Source organism: Leuresthes tenuis, unplaced genomic scaffold (assembly GCF_036924035.1).
Source record: "Leuresthes tenuis unplaced genomic scaffold, fLeuTen1.0.hap1 SCAF_19, whole genome shotgun sequence".
NCBI lineage: Eukaryota > Metazoa > Chordata > Actinopteri > Atheriniformes > Atherinopsidae > Leuresthes > Leuresthes tenuis.
Window position 1 is genome coordinate 16,006,324 of NW_027325373.1, and position 16,612 is coordinate 16,022,935.

A 16,612-nucleotide genomic window follows, 5' to 3' on the forward strand; every position below is an offset into this window, starting at 1 on the left:
CACATCCGTGTTTTGCTTGTTAATACCGGAAATATGTCCCCATAATGTAATAAGGAATGCCCACACGGTTTCCCATCACAGCACAGCCCTCAGTCACATGGTGCACAGTTGCTTTTCATCCAGGACAGAGGAGGTCGGAAACTAGACTCGGGGAGAGGGATAACGTCAGTTTCACGCTCAGAGGAGACAGAAAGTGAAGCAGGAGAAGCCCTTTCTTTGTCCAGGAGACTTCGTATGATCGTTTTTGTGTTTTTTATTTTTTTTTAAAAACGTTTTGAAGCAAAAAAAAAAAAAAAGAAGCAAAAAACAAAAAACTCCGCCATATCCAGCCCACCACGCCCGGAGCTCTGCCATCAGGGTTAGTAAAGACTCGCTACACAAAAGTTGTTGCACAAAGTTGATTTCCTCTTCACGGCTGGGAAGCAATGTCATGCAAACAGCTTTAGGAGTACTGTACTTCCTTATATTGACCAAAATCTCATTTCCAGCTCAGAATGAAAGGTTTTTGGTTTGAGCAGCAGTTCGGTTCAATCATAGCGTTGATATAGGAGGACGCGGGGCTTTCTTGTCTTACTGTGTATTATGTGTGTCTGCCTTGGAAGGTGAAGGTATCGAGGAGTAATGACTCTGAGCGCCGTTGGGGCTTGCTGCCTCAGCCCGGAGGCCAAAGAGGCTCGCAGGATCAACGATGAGATTGAGAGGCAGCTCCGCCGGGACAAAAAGGATTCCCGACAGGAACATAAGCTCCTTCTGCTGGGTGAGGGACGAAACGTCTGTAATGCATCTGTGATAGGCTGTGAACTAAGCTGGAAGAAGTATCCGGCTTTTCTGTTCGCGTAAAGTGCCAGTTTTTTTTGCCCGTTTGTGTCCATTCATCAAGTGAAAGTATTAACCACTTAAAGTTACTTGTAAACCAAAAGTAACAGCAAGGCCGAGCTCGAATCGGCAGCGGCAGCTACCAGTGGCACATCCGGTGGCAGCCTGAGCTGCCACATCTTCGCAGACAACCTTGACAGCATATGGCGTTATGATGATGCCAAATTCCTGAGCAAGGAGTGAGGCCATCTGAGTGCAGACCAATATGTATATATATATATATATATATACATATTTTTTTTACTGTAATATTGGTTTTATTTTGAGCAGAAAATATTCTCGTGCAACAAATTAATTTAATTTCAGTGAACAAAAATAAATGTGTCTTTCCGTGTCTAACTGTGTAGATAGTTTGCACAATGGTAAAACTTTTCCTGCGGTTTAATTAATCTGCTCGCTCACTCTCCCCTGCGCACTGCGCAGTGTACGGTTCGTGCTCCTTTCTGCATGCGCTCGCTCAGCTTGGTACAGCAGTTGGCATCTCAAGAAAACGCAGTTTGGGTCACGGGTCTAAAAATGTTTTCCTTTTTTTTTTTTTTTTTTTTTTTTTTTTTTTAAAAACAACCGACTACAACTCCGTCATTATTTGAAAGCAATGACTGTTCTGAATGAGTAACTTGTTGTAACAGGCTATGGCTATTGGCAGCGGCTGTGGCAGAGGCTGACATGCTTTGACAGCTGCCCTGGCAGCCTGCGGCAGTGGTAACTGCTTCTGCAGAACTGTGACAGCCCAGGCTGTCTTGTGATGTGGAATCCCCTCTCCAAAGGCAGAGATAAACATATTTATATATTTGCAATTTGCATCGCCCAATCACGGCCCATGTTACTGCACTGTTTATCTGGCTGTGTTTGGCCTGTGCAAATGGCTGTATAGCGTGAGGTCGTTGGCTAAAGGTGTCGGTAAAAGCTTTTCTGTATGCAACCACAGCATCCTCTGCCGATCTTTGTGCTTTAATTTCACTGATTAATCGTGGTTTAAAGTACAACCGGACGTTTATGATTTTATATCTTTTCAGGCTTTGCTTCAGGCTTTTTCCTGGCATTGAGATGAGGTACATATATATCAGGAAACCAGATGTTCATCTCCGCAGTCCACTGATTACTCAGCCTGTCTCTAAGAGCTCAATCGATACTTACAGCCGGTAATTCAAGAGGATATTCACTTGTTGAACCAATCCCATTATTAGCAGGAGCAGAATGTTCAATGTTTGAGTGGCAGGTCAGTTACCCAACAGATGTGCAGATTGTCATCAGTTTCTTGCACATTAGGTCAAGTTGCAAAAGCTCAAGATTGTGACAGACAAAGGCTGTCATCCTATCGTCTTCTTTTGTTGCAACTCGTACACAAAATACATATTTATCTTAAAGATTATTGGAAGCTTGATAGATGAAAATATATGTCGGTTACATTCCTAATTAACCCTGTAATATTGCTACTTTTTTGTATGATTGAGTTCTGGTCGGCTCATCAAACCAAGAATAAAGAAATGGAGGAACAAAATCCAAATAATCCTGCAGTACACAGGTGTCACCAGCTAAATGTTCTTAGTGTTGAATGTAAAGACATGTATAGAAATATATTTATACAGTTGCTATTGAATATGCATTTAAATTCAGTACCTATTGCAGGTACATAATGTTTCATTGCAGCATAATTTTGGGAGGCCACAGTTCATTTGTCATGTTAGTCATTCTGCTTTTGAGAAAGACTAACTCATTCAGAATCTGAATCTCTTTTCTTTTAGGTTCAGTGGTCAGCTTACTTTTGAAGAAGCCCTAATTTGACTATACGTCATACATAACTGCAAAAATTCCTAGATTGCACACTAAGGTGTCTTACTTATACTGTCATGCTACCTTTGTGTGTGTGTGTGTGTGTGTGTCAGCTTCTTTTTGAGGCAATACAGGCAGTCACTCATGAGATATCAAAATGCTATTCCTTACGCTTGATGTCAAAAATAAACGCAACGTGAAGAACCAGGCACACCCCAGACTTGGATAATAAAGATAAAGTCAGGATTACATCAGAGCGATTACTGTCAAAGCTTTCGCTTTCATTGCTTTAAACCACAGACAGTGTTGAGAAATAAAAGTTGGTGACGTTCTGTATTTTTCCTATTTCTAAAAAGCATCATAACTAACAAAGAATTGATTCCACTACCAGGTATTGTCTGTGTCATAAACAAGCAATTCTTAGGGTCCTTGTAAAAATGTAGCATGAGCACCATCTGTAAGCATTGAGCTTTGGCAGCTTTATCACTCAGTGTCGCATGTGTCTTCTGCCTATCCATTTATTTTTTTCACCTTAAATGTGAAATAACACATTTTCAAACAGCATTGAGGCGTTTTTCTTTATCCACTAAATGGTTAGTTTCACAGAACCAAACACAGCATTCAGAACTCAGTTTGTTATCTTACTTTAAAAAAGTAATTAGTTACAGTTACAAAAAAGTAATTGAGTTAGTAACAGCATGTTCTATACGTTATTAACCTGTTGCTGACCCAAAAAATGGAGCGTTGCTTGTTTTAATAGAGTGGCTCCATCTCCCTCTGAGTGCATTTGGGCTTAGGGTTGGGATAGCAGCAGCAGCAGCAACAACTGTCATGTTAGCATGTGTTGATGTGAGGTGCTTCATAAGATTAGAGTTGCTTGAGGCAGAGGTGGATAAAGTATTTTTCCTTGGCATAGCGTGCATGTTACATAAGCATTTTTGCTTTTAACAAAACGAGCGAGAAGCATTGCCAGACACTTCCAGTTTGAGGACGCTACCTTTGAATTCCCCTGGCTCGTCGCCATTGTCGCTGTCTTGTTGTTTTTGGCGCTCAGAGCGTGCAGTGAGACAGCGTGAGCAGGGCACGATCCGCCCACCCAGCCAATCATCATCGCATTTGCAACGGCGTCATCATCCCCACCCATGCTCTCTCCAGGCAGGTGATGTGTGGCCAAAACCTGACACTTTGCGCTTCATTCAACCAGTAAATAATGCAGTTAGTAACACCGTTATACTCTAATGCCGTTATTACCAACACTGTCAGAACTAGTAAATTAGTAGGAGCTGCCATAGTTGATTCTTGTCAAACCTAAAATGCAATTACAGCTACTGCTATTGGATGCTTAACCTTCATGTAGTGGCCACTCATAATTATGATTTCTGCCACATAAGGTCACAAAATTTAAGCAAATTCCACAGTAGCAATGCACACTTCACTCAGTGTGGATCGGATGATGAATTAGAAGACAGCTCTATTAATGACAGTTGGTATCGGTGTAGTGATTCTGGAGAAAAAGAGTACTGCAACCATTTGCAATATATTTCAAATCAAAATAAAATTAAGGTCTAAAACTTGAAGCTGATTTGGAATAGCATGTTCCATTCACGGGCAAATCTAGGAGTGATGTCAGAAGAGCCCCCTGCTGAGGTATAATTTGCCCTGAAGTGTACGTGTTCAGTCACTGGTGGCTTGACTTTAAGTAGATGAATGAAACAGTGAATGGTGTTGCTATCGTGGCAGCCTGCTGCAGTAGATTTGGATCTTCCTGAGATGATCTGATGAGCTGTTTTTTCTGTGAAAACACAGATTCGAAAACACTTTTCTGCACTGGTTTGGATGATTTGCTGCCGTAGTTATTTCCGCTGGTAATTCTGGCACTTTTTTTTTTTTCACATCTGTAATGATGTGTAGCCATGGTAACAGAAAGTTGTTTGAATTTCGGAGCAGTTGAGTAAGCTGTAATGCCCAAATAATATCTGGAATAAGCTGAAGATGTGACTTCTGGTATGCAGTTAATCAACTCTTTTTTTATTGTATTTTTTTAGTTATTTTATTTTATAATATTTTTGTTATCTATGAAAATAACATATTTCTAACAATAGTTTACTACAGAAATATAAAAATCTTCTTTTGTCAGTTGAATTAAGATTAACTGAAAAAAAGACAATTAATATCATAGTTCATTAACCCTTTAATAAAATATGCAACTTGTTGCAACAAACAATTATTTAACTGTGTAGCAAACACGCAAAAATAAATACTTAAGGTTTTGGGGTTTTTCTTTCCTTCATTTGTCTCTGGCATCAAACATAGCTGCATTTAAATCAAATGAGGTAGGCACCTGAAATTAAGGAATTATTCACAAAAAGTTTTGGTCTCACTGACTCATAACACCAACATGTTCGGTATGGACTCAGTCAGGACATTTGCTTGCTGAGGTGTGCATGTAGCTTTGTAACAAAGCCGTCCATTGAAGATGAACGTACTTTTTTAGCACTGAAACGTAACGTTAGAAAACATTAGCGTTCCTATTCAAACACATCACTGTTAAAATGTTACAAAAAACACATGAAATATGTGTGCTAAGGCTAATTAATCAAATCGTCATTGCTAATGTTAACGTTTACAGCTATCAATATGAGTAAGTAGCAAGTTAACTCTCTGTTTACGCTAATTTTAGCAGCTAACTAGCCAGTTAGCTTACCAAAATGACGGTCCCTCTTCTCAATCAGCCACAACAACATGCTTCCTTTTCAGGTGCTCGTGCATCGTCGTTGTGCTGCCGGGGAAGGCAAGTTCTGCCTTGCAGATATTGCATTGCACACATTTGTCTTTAGTTTTCTTAAAATGTTCCCACACTTTTGAGCTCCGTTGCCGGGTAGCCATGATACCAGAGCCCGTCTGGTTTAACTTCCTGTGACATCACGGCTGACCCCCGGTTACCACTACTGCGCATGTGTGTCAAGGAATAGAAACGCAGACGCAGCAGTGGAAGGTGCCGCAGCAGCTTTGAGAGAAAAACAAATTTTGAAAAAGGGAAAAAAAAACTAAAAACGACGCATCGACTATTAAATTAGTTGTCGACGATTTTAACGTGACTAGTCGACTAAACGTGGCAGTCCCAGTAGGGATGCTGTTTTATATCTTAGAAATCCAGCTCGGATGTTGATAAATCAGTATATATAAGAGATTGGTAATTGTTTCCCCTTTTTTTTTTCAAATACAAGTACACAAAGGCATTGAACAAAAAAGAATTTGCAAATTATATTCAAATGTAAACGTTTGCCTAAATCTCAATTGAAGCCAACTGGCTGATAAAATGTATGTTCACCTCTGTGAAAACAAAAATGGGCGTAGAAGTTGGACTCTCTTTTTAGTTTGGCCCATATACGGCCCCACGACTTGGTGAAAACCTTGATTTGATACTTGTTCCATTTGAACTGGGAAGTCAGAAATTCCAAGTTCCCCGTGAGAAGTTTCACATGCAACGGCCCTCCAAGTTTGACTTCCCACTTGCAATGGTGGATGATCCACACCAGCCCTGACATTATAATCCAATATGGGTGCATTGTTCAGTAACAGTGGTAGTAGCTACTGTCAGTTTGTTTTCTTAAAATTAGTGGCGCATGCAATACTTTCCAGCCTGTATTTGTAAAGTTTACACCATGGTGCTTATCGGCTCTAAACGCTGCATGAAGTGCAATTACCAACAGGTACGGCAAACTGGGCCAGTGATCAAAACCAGTGGTTTTCTGATTTGTTAACTGGAACGCAGCCATTCATACCTCTGACATCTGACTGACAGAGGGAAATGAAATGCTACAAAAGTGCCTAAAAGCGCAGCACAACTTACAGCCTTCAGAGTAGGGATCCATTGAAACTTCACTTCTTTGGACACCCGTTCACAAATGTCATTTTCTATTTTTGACAATAATTTCAGAATTAAATCAAAAATCCCTCTCCGGCTCCATCCTCTTATCCAAATATGGTCACTTCCAGCTCCAGTTAAACTAATGCTGAACTAAAGGTTTAAGAATAGTAGTCCCCAAACCAGTCTGTGATGTTTTAATGTCATGGTGGGTTCGTCCATCTTTTAGAAACAGTCAGTGGCTGATCTCACATGCTCAATTGTGCACCAAATTAAACTGCTACTGAAAATAGTTCCCAACAAACCTATGGTTTAGTCATTTTTTAGATGAAATCTGTAGTGCCCTGCTGCTTTAGATCATTGCTGAGTTTTCAAGAAGGGTTTGGTTTTGCCAAGATCTACATATTCATAAGGGACCAATGAGACTTGGGACTCAAATGAGGTAGCTAGTTCCAAAGTTTTCAAAATCTGCATAGATTCTGTGTTTATTTAATGCTGGTCTCATTCTTTAAGCCTATGTACTGTACATGTGCGGTGATCGTATATATCTATCTGTTGGTGACCAGGTACTGGTGAAAGCGGAAAGAGCACTTTCATCAAACAGATGAGAATCATCCACGGCTGTGGATACTCTGACGAGGACAAGAGGGGCTTCTCCAAACTGGTCTACCAGAACATCTTTACAGCCATGCAGGCCATGATCCAGGCTATGAACACATTGCAGATCCCCTACAAGTATGAGCACAACAAGGTAGGCCAGACAGTTGTCTCTGTTTCCCTTCTTTGGCTCAGTCAAATTGAGGAAGAGATTTCACCACAAACTGTTCTACAGAGTCCTATGCAAGATTCACCTACACCGCCTGCAGCATGTATGTACTCAGGGCGAAGCATTTCTGGTAATTTACAACAGTGTTTAGTTTTGCAATCCAGCTACCAAGAGAGTTTTGTCTACTTAAGGAGGGGGTTGTCTGTTTGATGGTACACTGCGGACTTTTAAAGACAGAGAATTCCCTACTAATCGAACAGGAATCTGCAACTGTCACACCAAAGGCAAGAGTTCATTAATCACTCAAACTTGCTGGCACGAGTATGTAACAGTTTAACAGTCAAAGCTGTAAGTTAGGAAAAGACCCAGACAAGGGGTGTCTGACTCAGCATGTGAGTTGCATTTTCTTTCCCAGAGACGGTGCTTCGTGAAAGCTTGTAGAAGTGAGGATCAGTTTCCAACTCAGCATACGGATATCGGTGTGGAAGGCGAAGGCCTGTCGGTCACAGAGATCAATAAGCCAATGGCTTTGTTTGAAATGAGCTTGTAAATATATGAGGCGTATAGTCTTGTCAAACATACTGCACTGTGCATTTGCACTGCTCTCTCGTAACAGTCGAACAATACAGCTTTACCAAATATCAAGCACATTTAGCTTTGATTACAGCACGCTTTTTCTGCAGCATCACTTTCATAAGCGTGTGCAATGTTGCAAGACTCGTATCCATCCAAGGTTGCATTAATTATTTACAAAGATCTTATAATGATGATGGGAGAGTAGGACCACTGCATAAAGTCTCCACCAGCACATCTCAAACATTCTCAGTGGGATTACATTGTGGTGGCCAATCCATGTGTATGTTTCTTATGCTCCTCTTTCACAATTTGGCCAGGAAGTGTATTTATCTCATATCCAGGTCTTTAGTCCCCTCTCATTTCTTTATATTTTGCACCTAAATCAAAGGATGAACCAGTGCTGTGTCTACACATAACAGACCACTTACCTTTGAACCCATTTTAAATTGTAATATTGGGATTGTTGTATTCCATTTTTCCCTTTTCAGATTGTTGCATCTCTGAAAAAATTCCAAGATAACACAGATTGGAGAGACATAAAATAATATCCCTGGCCCTTCAGTTAATCCATTTACAAGCCTCATTAGAAGTGGTCTTTTTAGAAGCCATTTTTTAAGGAAGTGAAACAAGGAGAAAAGGCTGAGGTATGCACAATCGCATGAGAACCGAAATAGGCTCTTACCCTATTCCTCATTCACCTACTGTCAATGGGTCCTATGGGATGATTAAGTTTTTGGTTGAAATTGTTTATCAATATGTATTGGAAAGGATCTGAATGGTATCTGTTACAATTTTCAACATGACAGTGATCCCAGACACACTAACAATGCAATAAAAGCATATCTGGATGGAAAAGTGCTAGATGGAGCTCTGTCTGTCATTGATTGACCTCTCAAAAGCCCAGATCTCAATGTTTTCGAAGCAATGTGGGATCGTCTTGACAGAAAACCAAAGAAAAAGCAGCCAACATCCAAAGAAGAGCTTTTGAAATGTCCTTTAAGAAGTTTGAAAAACTATTCCTGAAGACTACTTAAAGACATGACAAGAGAGCTTGTCTAAGAGGGTTCTGGGTGTGTTGAAGAATAAAGGTGCTCATTCCAAATACTGAATTTCAAGCTTGTTAAAATGATACAAATTCAGTTATTGCCTTATTTACTGCATTTCCATTTATATTTGCACATTTCGGTGTATCACTGCACTTGTTTCTCTGCTATACATTAAGAAATAAGGGCTTGGTCAGGTCTTTGCGCTGTACTGTGCATAGATTTTTGAGGCGTAACATCTATGTTTTTGTCCAGTCTGATATTTTAGCTGCGTTACACATTAAAATGCCAAACTCGAGGCTTCAAAACAAAGGACTGACACAGTGGCTACGGCTACTTGTTCATAGTTTATGTTCCCAGTGTGGATGTTTGTTTTTTTTTTGTTTGTTTTGCTTTCGACTCCTAGCTTTAGCTTCTTTTAGCATATTGTGTATATTAGGAAGCCATTACAGGGTTTTCATTATAAAATCTGCATGGAATATTTAAAGTCTGCTTGTGTTTGTCTGTCTGGATCTTAAGGCATATGAAAATGCTTTGCAAATGACTAAACACTTGGAAGGGCAAATGCTACCACTATTATTATAAACACTGCTCACGTGTTTTGTCAAAGAACTTTTTCACAGTGACAACTGGACTGGGAAGAGTCAACTATATAGATTAAATATTTATGTGGAGCTGAAGGTATAGCATCTTTTAAATCATTTTACGACGTCAAGGAATAAAGAGAAAAGAGGTCTGAAAGGGAAAATGTTTGTATGGATCCATTTAAATGTGTCCCATAATTTCTCCAAAGAGAGGAGTGGGGACACGAAAATAATGAAGTGGGAGCTGTGTTTATATACAGACTCTTTTACTAAACAATCATGCAGTAAACAGGAAATAGCTTCTCACTACTTCTACATTTTTGGGCAAATGTATGACTCAACAAACAGCCCTGTTATAGTAATGGCTTCATGGGAGTTAACAGTGGTGTAATCAGCTGGTTCAGCCCGTTTACGGTGTGTAAAGACACATTTCATAACACTGGAATCTCCCACAGTGAAGCACCTTGTGTACACTGGCATAATGACGGGTTCAAATTCGTCTCCACATCGGTGCAAAGGTGGAGGAGAACATATGAGCATCAAAGGCAACTGCCCATCCACAAAAAGTCTGCAGTGCCACGTTGTAGCTTAAGGCTGCTGGAAAACTTCCAGGCAACAGCAACTGAGAGTGAACAGACCGCAATAGTTTACCCATAAATGATCATGACTTTGCTCCAAACTTTCAGGATGTTTGGCTGAGCGATTGCACTGCAGGTAAGCAGATGAAGAACTTCAAGTAGATGTGGACAGTCAGATTGCAAACCCAGAATCACAGATTAGCTTTCCCTTTTGATCTCTCAAGTTCCAAGTCATCGAAGTTTGAAAGTGAGAAACAGACCAAAGTAAATGCTGCATCTGGGTTAGTCGGAAAAAAAAAAAACATCAAACGTCAAAAAAAATGTGTGTAAAAATGTGTGTACCTCTGTCTCGGGGGAATGTGGTTGGAAATAAGCTCTGGTGACATTAATTTCACCGTCTCTTTCTGTTGTTCAGGCCCACGCCAGTCTGGTCAGTAGCGTTGATGTGGAAAGGGTCACAACGTTACCGAACCCGTTTGTGGACGCCTTGACGAGCCTGTGGAGCGACCCGGGGATTCAGGAATGTTACAGTCGGAAGAGGGAATACCAGCTCTCTGACTCAGCCAAATAGTGAGTGTAAACAGACTAATAACTTCTCAGACATTGTCAAATAGTTTACAGTGTTGCATTTGCCAGCCGTCTCTTTAATGCACTTAGAACACTGGAGTTCAATAGCTTTTCCATTTAAGGTTGTTAACAAAAGGCTTAAAAGCACAGACATTAAATCTAGATCTTGAGAAATAATTACATTGTCTTCCTGGGCCATTAGCTATCTGAATGACTTGGACCGAATTGCTGAAACTGCTTATCTGCCAACCCAGCAAGACATCCTGAGGGTCAGGGTGCCCACGACCGGCATTATAGAGTACCCCTTTCACCTGGAAAGTGTGGTGTTCAGGTGAGTGTTTTTGTTGATTTAATGGCTGCATTGCAGCTGCACAGATGCAGAGCACTTGACTCCGGAAAGCTATGGGATCTTAACCTCCCCTGTGGGAGATTATCATACATGTAAATCTAGTCCAGTTCACTGCACAGATGTGGTCTTAAGGGCACCTGAATGGCGGCTTTTCTCAGATGACGCTGCAGTTATGAAATCAGGATTTTATTAGAGCAGAGCGACAATCTGGAAACGCTTTATGCAACTGCATGTTGTCACGTAGTCTTAATGGGAGGATTTTTAATGATTATTGGGAATTTGATTCTCCACCTCGTCATCTGGGTGTGTTAGTCCACTTTCAAGAAATTTAGTTTTGTATGATTTTGCCTAAGACAGTGTTTCCGTGCATTTTAAAAGTCCATTTTTGGTCTGACTAACACAATACAGTTTTCTACTGAGGGGATGTTGTAAGCAGTCTGGAGCTCATGCTGTTACCAAATACAGAGGGGAAGGTGGGGCTGCTCCACCGGTGAGGAGAAATACACACACTGCCATGAGTTTACAGGGGAAATAGATAGCGTCAGATTATATCTGTATAAACAGTGTTGTCTGAATTTATATCTTAATTGACAAAATACGGCTATAATTTCAAAACGATGGTGTACTGTCTGGCTCTCCAGCACAGAGAGTCAGACTGTATTAACACTCTGCTGCGGTGTGGGTCTGCTGTGGTGAATCTACGAAGGTTCAAAACACGGACCGCAGAAACCAGATTAGACACCCCGTACATTCCTGCCACATTCTTTCATACAGGTTTTATAAACGTTAGTGATTTGGTGAAGATATTGCTTCATTACTGAGGCTGAGAATCTAAAAAAAAAAAAAGCCATACAATACACTACTAATGATTGCTCACGCATCTTATTGCCACCATATTTACACGCACCCTAGTTAGTCAGAATGTACGAAACTGGTTGGAAGTGGCTTTGAATATGATGGCCACAAGAATTCTGATAACGTGACGGCCCAAATTCACTTGAACACGGAAGGTTTTCCAATGCTACAGGAGATGAGAAAGAAATCATTGAAGCTCCGTTCCTTAGCGTTTCGGGAATTCGACTGGCTTTTATAATGGCCGTCACTCTGATATTTTTGGGTCACTTCACTCATTTATGAAGCTTCCTAAACAATGAGGACTATTCTGTGCCTGATTAGTCATAATTTCCATATTACTTGTAATCAGTTCTCTAAAATCTCTTGTCACATTGAGTAATGAAATGATTTATGTTGTTGATTTATCACAGCTTTACAGGGGAATGTGGCATTTTGAGTGGGTGTAATCAAGACAGCAAATTCTGACAGTATCAAATATGTAGTTTTGATTATATTGATCTATTTTGTGTTCATTGTTACAGTTGTGCTAATACAGTGTGACACCTGCAAACCTCAGAGTATTATATAAGAATGTATAGTATGATCCCTTTCGATTAACATATTTTTTTTATTTCCTCCATTTATTTCTCAATTTTTATCTATGTATCTACTATTGCACTAACATGCAGTTATAGTCTACGGATGGTGTTATATTGATGGTTTTTCTTTCAATGACGGCTCAAACTTGTGGCTACAGGATGGTAGACGTGGGTGGCCAGCGTTCTGAGAGGAGGAAGTGGATCCACTGCTTTGAGAAAGTGACGTCCATCATGTTCTTAGTGGCGCTTAGCGAGTACGACCAGGTCCTTGCCGAGGATTCCCATGAGGTGAGAACCAGACTGCAGCCTTTGAAATAAACTAATCTTTTCCCATATACGGTGCAATATCTTATTTGGTGCATGGAATGAGAAAGAGGCTCAGTTGAGGGACACAAAGAGACATTGTTTCCTTTGTTTAAAGCCACACGTGTTAGGTGGAAATGATGACCCAGATTTCTACAGTCCAGCACCATGACATCTCTCTCTCTCTTTCTCTCTTGTCACACTTGTAAGCCTCATCTCCACCAGTCTCTCTGGCAGTGCCGATAGTTCACCTGCAGGGGGAGCTCTTTAGTTGCTCTGTTCAGCAAAGGGCACCTCTCAGCAAGGCTTGTTCCCTTGATGAGATTATAGTGAATTGAATTTGCTCGCACAGGCAATCACTGCTGAAGTACTGCTCTTGATGTCTTATTTAATATTTTTGCTCATGGGAACGTTTTTTTTTCAAAGAATCGAATGGAAGAAAGCATGGCCCTGTTCAAGACCATCATAACCTACAAATGGTTCAAAGATTCCTCAATCATGTTGTTCCTCAACAAGATAGATCTCCTGGAGGAAAAAATCATGTACTCTCATTTGGTTGACTACTTTCCCGAATATGAGGGTAAGGGAAACTTACCTGGCATGTCTTAAATTTTTGATCAAATCTGATGTTAGTGCTTGTAAATTCATATTATGCCATTTTAAATTAGATGTAACAACTGAAAATGCTACAGTAACTTCCATGTTCTCGCCCCTTTGTTTCCATTTCCCAGGTCCCCAGCGGGATGTCCAGGCAGGAAAAGAATTCATCTTGGACATGTTTGTCAGTCTCAATCCCAACGAGGACAAAATCATCTACTCCCACTTCACGTGTGCCACAGACACAGACAACATTCGATTTGTCTTTTGTGCGGTGAAACACCACATCTTGCAGAGCAACCTGGAGGACCACAACCTGGTGTAAAGCGCTGGTGTTGCTGTTGTAATTTAATCGGCTCTGTACAGCTGGCAGTCAGGCGGGCTCTGCAGTGGCTTGGTTTGCTGCTGCTCAACACTATAATCCAAAACAGGAAATTGAGAGGATTCAGAGCTTGTCATCAAATGACTGTACTACTGATGCATTTCAAATGTTCTTGTTAGACTCTTTGAAAATGGATGTCTCTGGCTATTATGAAGTGTGACCCGCCAATTAAAGCACTGCCTTGCTGAGGAGTTTAATATAGCGCTCATTCTGAAATTTATGAAGCGCTTTGTGGACTTTCTGAGCAGTACCAGTGTAAATGCACGCAGACTGATTAAGAAAGAAGAAAGTATTTTAGTGGCCTCAAACGCCTCTGAGGAATTGTGATGTACTAGATCTCTCCTTCAGGGAAACTGTGGAAGTGAATGTAGATAACTGCACTGCAGCACCTCACATCACTAACGCAACTTGGTCAGTTCATTCTTTGAAGTTAAAAACAGTTTGAAATGCTTACTTTGTTTTTGACTTAAAGGGAACAAGTCACACTTAACACTAATGACACATTTACATAATTGATGGTATTACTTGCACACTGATTTGTAGCGTTGCTACTTGTGCTTTGCTTAGAGAGAGTCCGATCATTTCTACAGCCTCGTTTCATTGACTGTACGCCGTTGCATTTCTCTGTGGTGGGATTGCTAGGAACTTTACATGACTGTGGTATTAATATATTTTGGCACATTTTTTTTTTTTTTTAAAGGGATAGTCACATTTTGTTTTCTCTTTTTAAGATCTTGTCTCAAAGCTGTACTGTTGGATTGTATGTCCCCTCAGTTCAGGAACCGTTCGATTGGATTTTTAAGTCATTATCTTGCAAAATAGTCATTGCTTAAAAAGACCTCAGAGCTTGCACCATTATTTAACCCGAATGCATATTGTATATATTTTCTGGTACAGTAATCTCCTGCTGTGGTTACTTTTCCTTTTCTTTTCCTAAGGTCAGTGTTGAAAGGTTAACTGCTGAAAAGTGAACTGTTAAACAGGAAACACTGTTGAATATTCTCTGAGGGATTAAACTAGTGCATTCTTGATGCTAAATGATGCTGATCAAACGTATCACAGGCACAAAGAACAAGCTAATGAGAGCACAGCCACAGAGTTATTGTTTACACAACACTTTACTTGTTAAAATTAATTACACTCTAATTTGTACTATTTAATTTATGGGTACTTTTAGTGTCGCCGCAGTCCCTTATTAATGCTGTTTTAATGTTTATGAATGTGATTGGATAAATAAACCGTTTGCTCATTTGCTGCTCAGGTTCTCTTTCTACATTTCTTTTTTTCCTTTTTTTTTTTCTGTTAATCTGTTCAACTGCTCTGGTGCGTTGCCATTTAAGTGTTTGTCTTCCTGACCGTTTCCTTATTTCATGGGGAGCCGTGTTTGTCCTGAAAATCTCCTCTGTGATCTATCCATCAGGATGGAGCCCGCAGCAGTAGGTCCATATTTTTAGTCTGGTACACAAGAATATAAAGTGTGGCAAAGAACCATTATTTTTGGAGGAGACTAAAGGTAATGTGATAGTTACACATGCTACTTGCAAGGATGGATTAAAGGGTGCCCTGAATGATACTGTTATACTTCTTCCCAGCCAAAAAAAAATCACCTTTTAGATTTAATAAAACATCAGCGTCGCAGCTAACTGTTGCTTGCTGAATAAAATGTGACAAAACGTTCCAGAAAAATAGCTTTGAATTGTGTTTTAATTGTCAACCTCTAATTCACTGTTCCATCTGTAATAAACTATGGAAACTTACAGTATCTTAGACGTGAGAGATGCAATGCAGCATTGACCAGGTGCATACCAGAGAGCTGAGAGGTGCATTTCAACAAACGGCAACCAGAACTGAAACAGCTCAGGGCTCTTTTGGTGTTGTTCTAGGAACCTAAAGATCATATCAGCCCTGGGTCCGTCGTGTTTCCACTGAGGTCTGAGATTCAAGGTTGATTACGCAAATTAAGACCGTTTGAAGTGTGCCGGAGTCTTGACACTGTCCCAGTGAGCATAAAAGAACCCTAGAAACCAGGAAGTCCACTTCAGTTTATCTGTCCATGTTACTTTTATGTAGTTTGGGGGTGTTTTTACTTAGAGCACGGCTGCTGTGAAAGAAATTCTGAGATGAACATGTTATTGGTCTCATCATTGTTATTATGACTGTTTCTGCAGGGCATTGTCAGCTGTAAAGGCAACGTTCTGCCCTTAAGCAGTTTCTTGCAAACAAGAAAGTCTGCTTCAGCTACGCTGACTTCAAATTTGTACATAAAATATATGAAAAGATCAGAGATGAACATTTTATTGCTCTGATTAACTGCTTTCTCATCATAATCTGAGCTCTGTCTCCTCGTTCATATTGCAATACAACTTAATGTTAACATCCCAAGGAAACAGCTCAAAGGCATGAGTCTGAGCTCTCTGTCCCCTGATTCCCCATTAAATTGGTAACTCCCTCGATCCCAGTCTGGTAGGATCTGATGACATCTGGGGAAAGAAAACCCAATCCACAAAGAACCTACCCTGCAACCAACAGGGCCCAAAGGATCTGTTGCAAATCTCTGAAGGCAGACACTCCGAGACATCCCGCCATCTCTGATTCATGTGATAAACTTGCTACCAGAGTCATAAATAGAGTTAACCTGTCATAAGTACACAGTCTATGGAAACAGGTGTGTAATGATGGAGTCAGCAGGGTAATCGCAGACCGAGTCTGACTTGAAATTCCTCAAGAAAGTCTGTGAATGTATCACTAGCAGTCATACCTTGGCTTCTGCTGACTGATACTGGGTTGTTCAAAAGTCTTCTGCGGCTTCTCATCTTTATGGATCAGTAGTAAACCCTCTACCCCCTTTAAATGTGACAGTTGTTTTGTTGATACCTGTTGATTTTGTGCTACTCTGAAGTTAATACTGCAGGTAGAA

At 40.4% G+C, this 16,612-nt stretch overlaps 2 protein-coding genes across 3 annotated transcripts in view; both read left to right on the forward strand.

Moving 5' to 3' along the window:
- Positions 1–16,612, forward strand: part of prune2 (prune homolog 2 with BCH domain) — a 61,939-nt gene that overhangs the window by 23,898 nt on the left and 21,429 nt on the right. The gene's annotated exons all lie outside the window — the stretch shown is intronic.
- Positions 65–14,946, forward strand: LOC140277423 (guanine nucleotide-binding protein G(q) subunit alpha-like). Its single transcript, XM_072372432.1, has 8 exons — positions 65–358; positions 603–757; positions 7,084–7,268; positions 10,480–10,634; positions 10,834–10,962; positions 12,572–12,701; positions 13,143–13,296; positions 13,448–14,946. The coding sequence occupies exons 2-8, from the start codon at positions 622–624 to the stop codon at positions 13,636–13,638; spliced, it is 1,080 nt and encodes a 359-aa protein (XP_072228533.1). The 5' UTR covers positions 65–358; positions 603–621; the 3' UTR covers positions 13,639–14,946.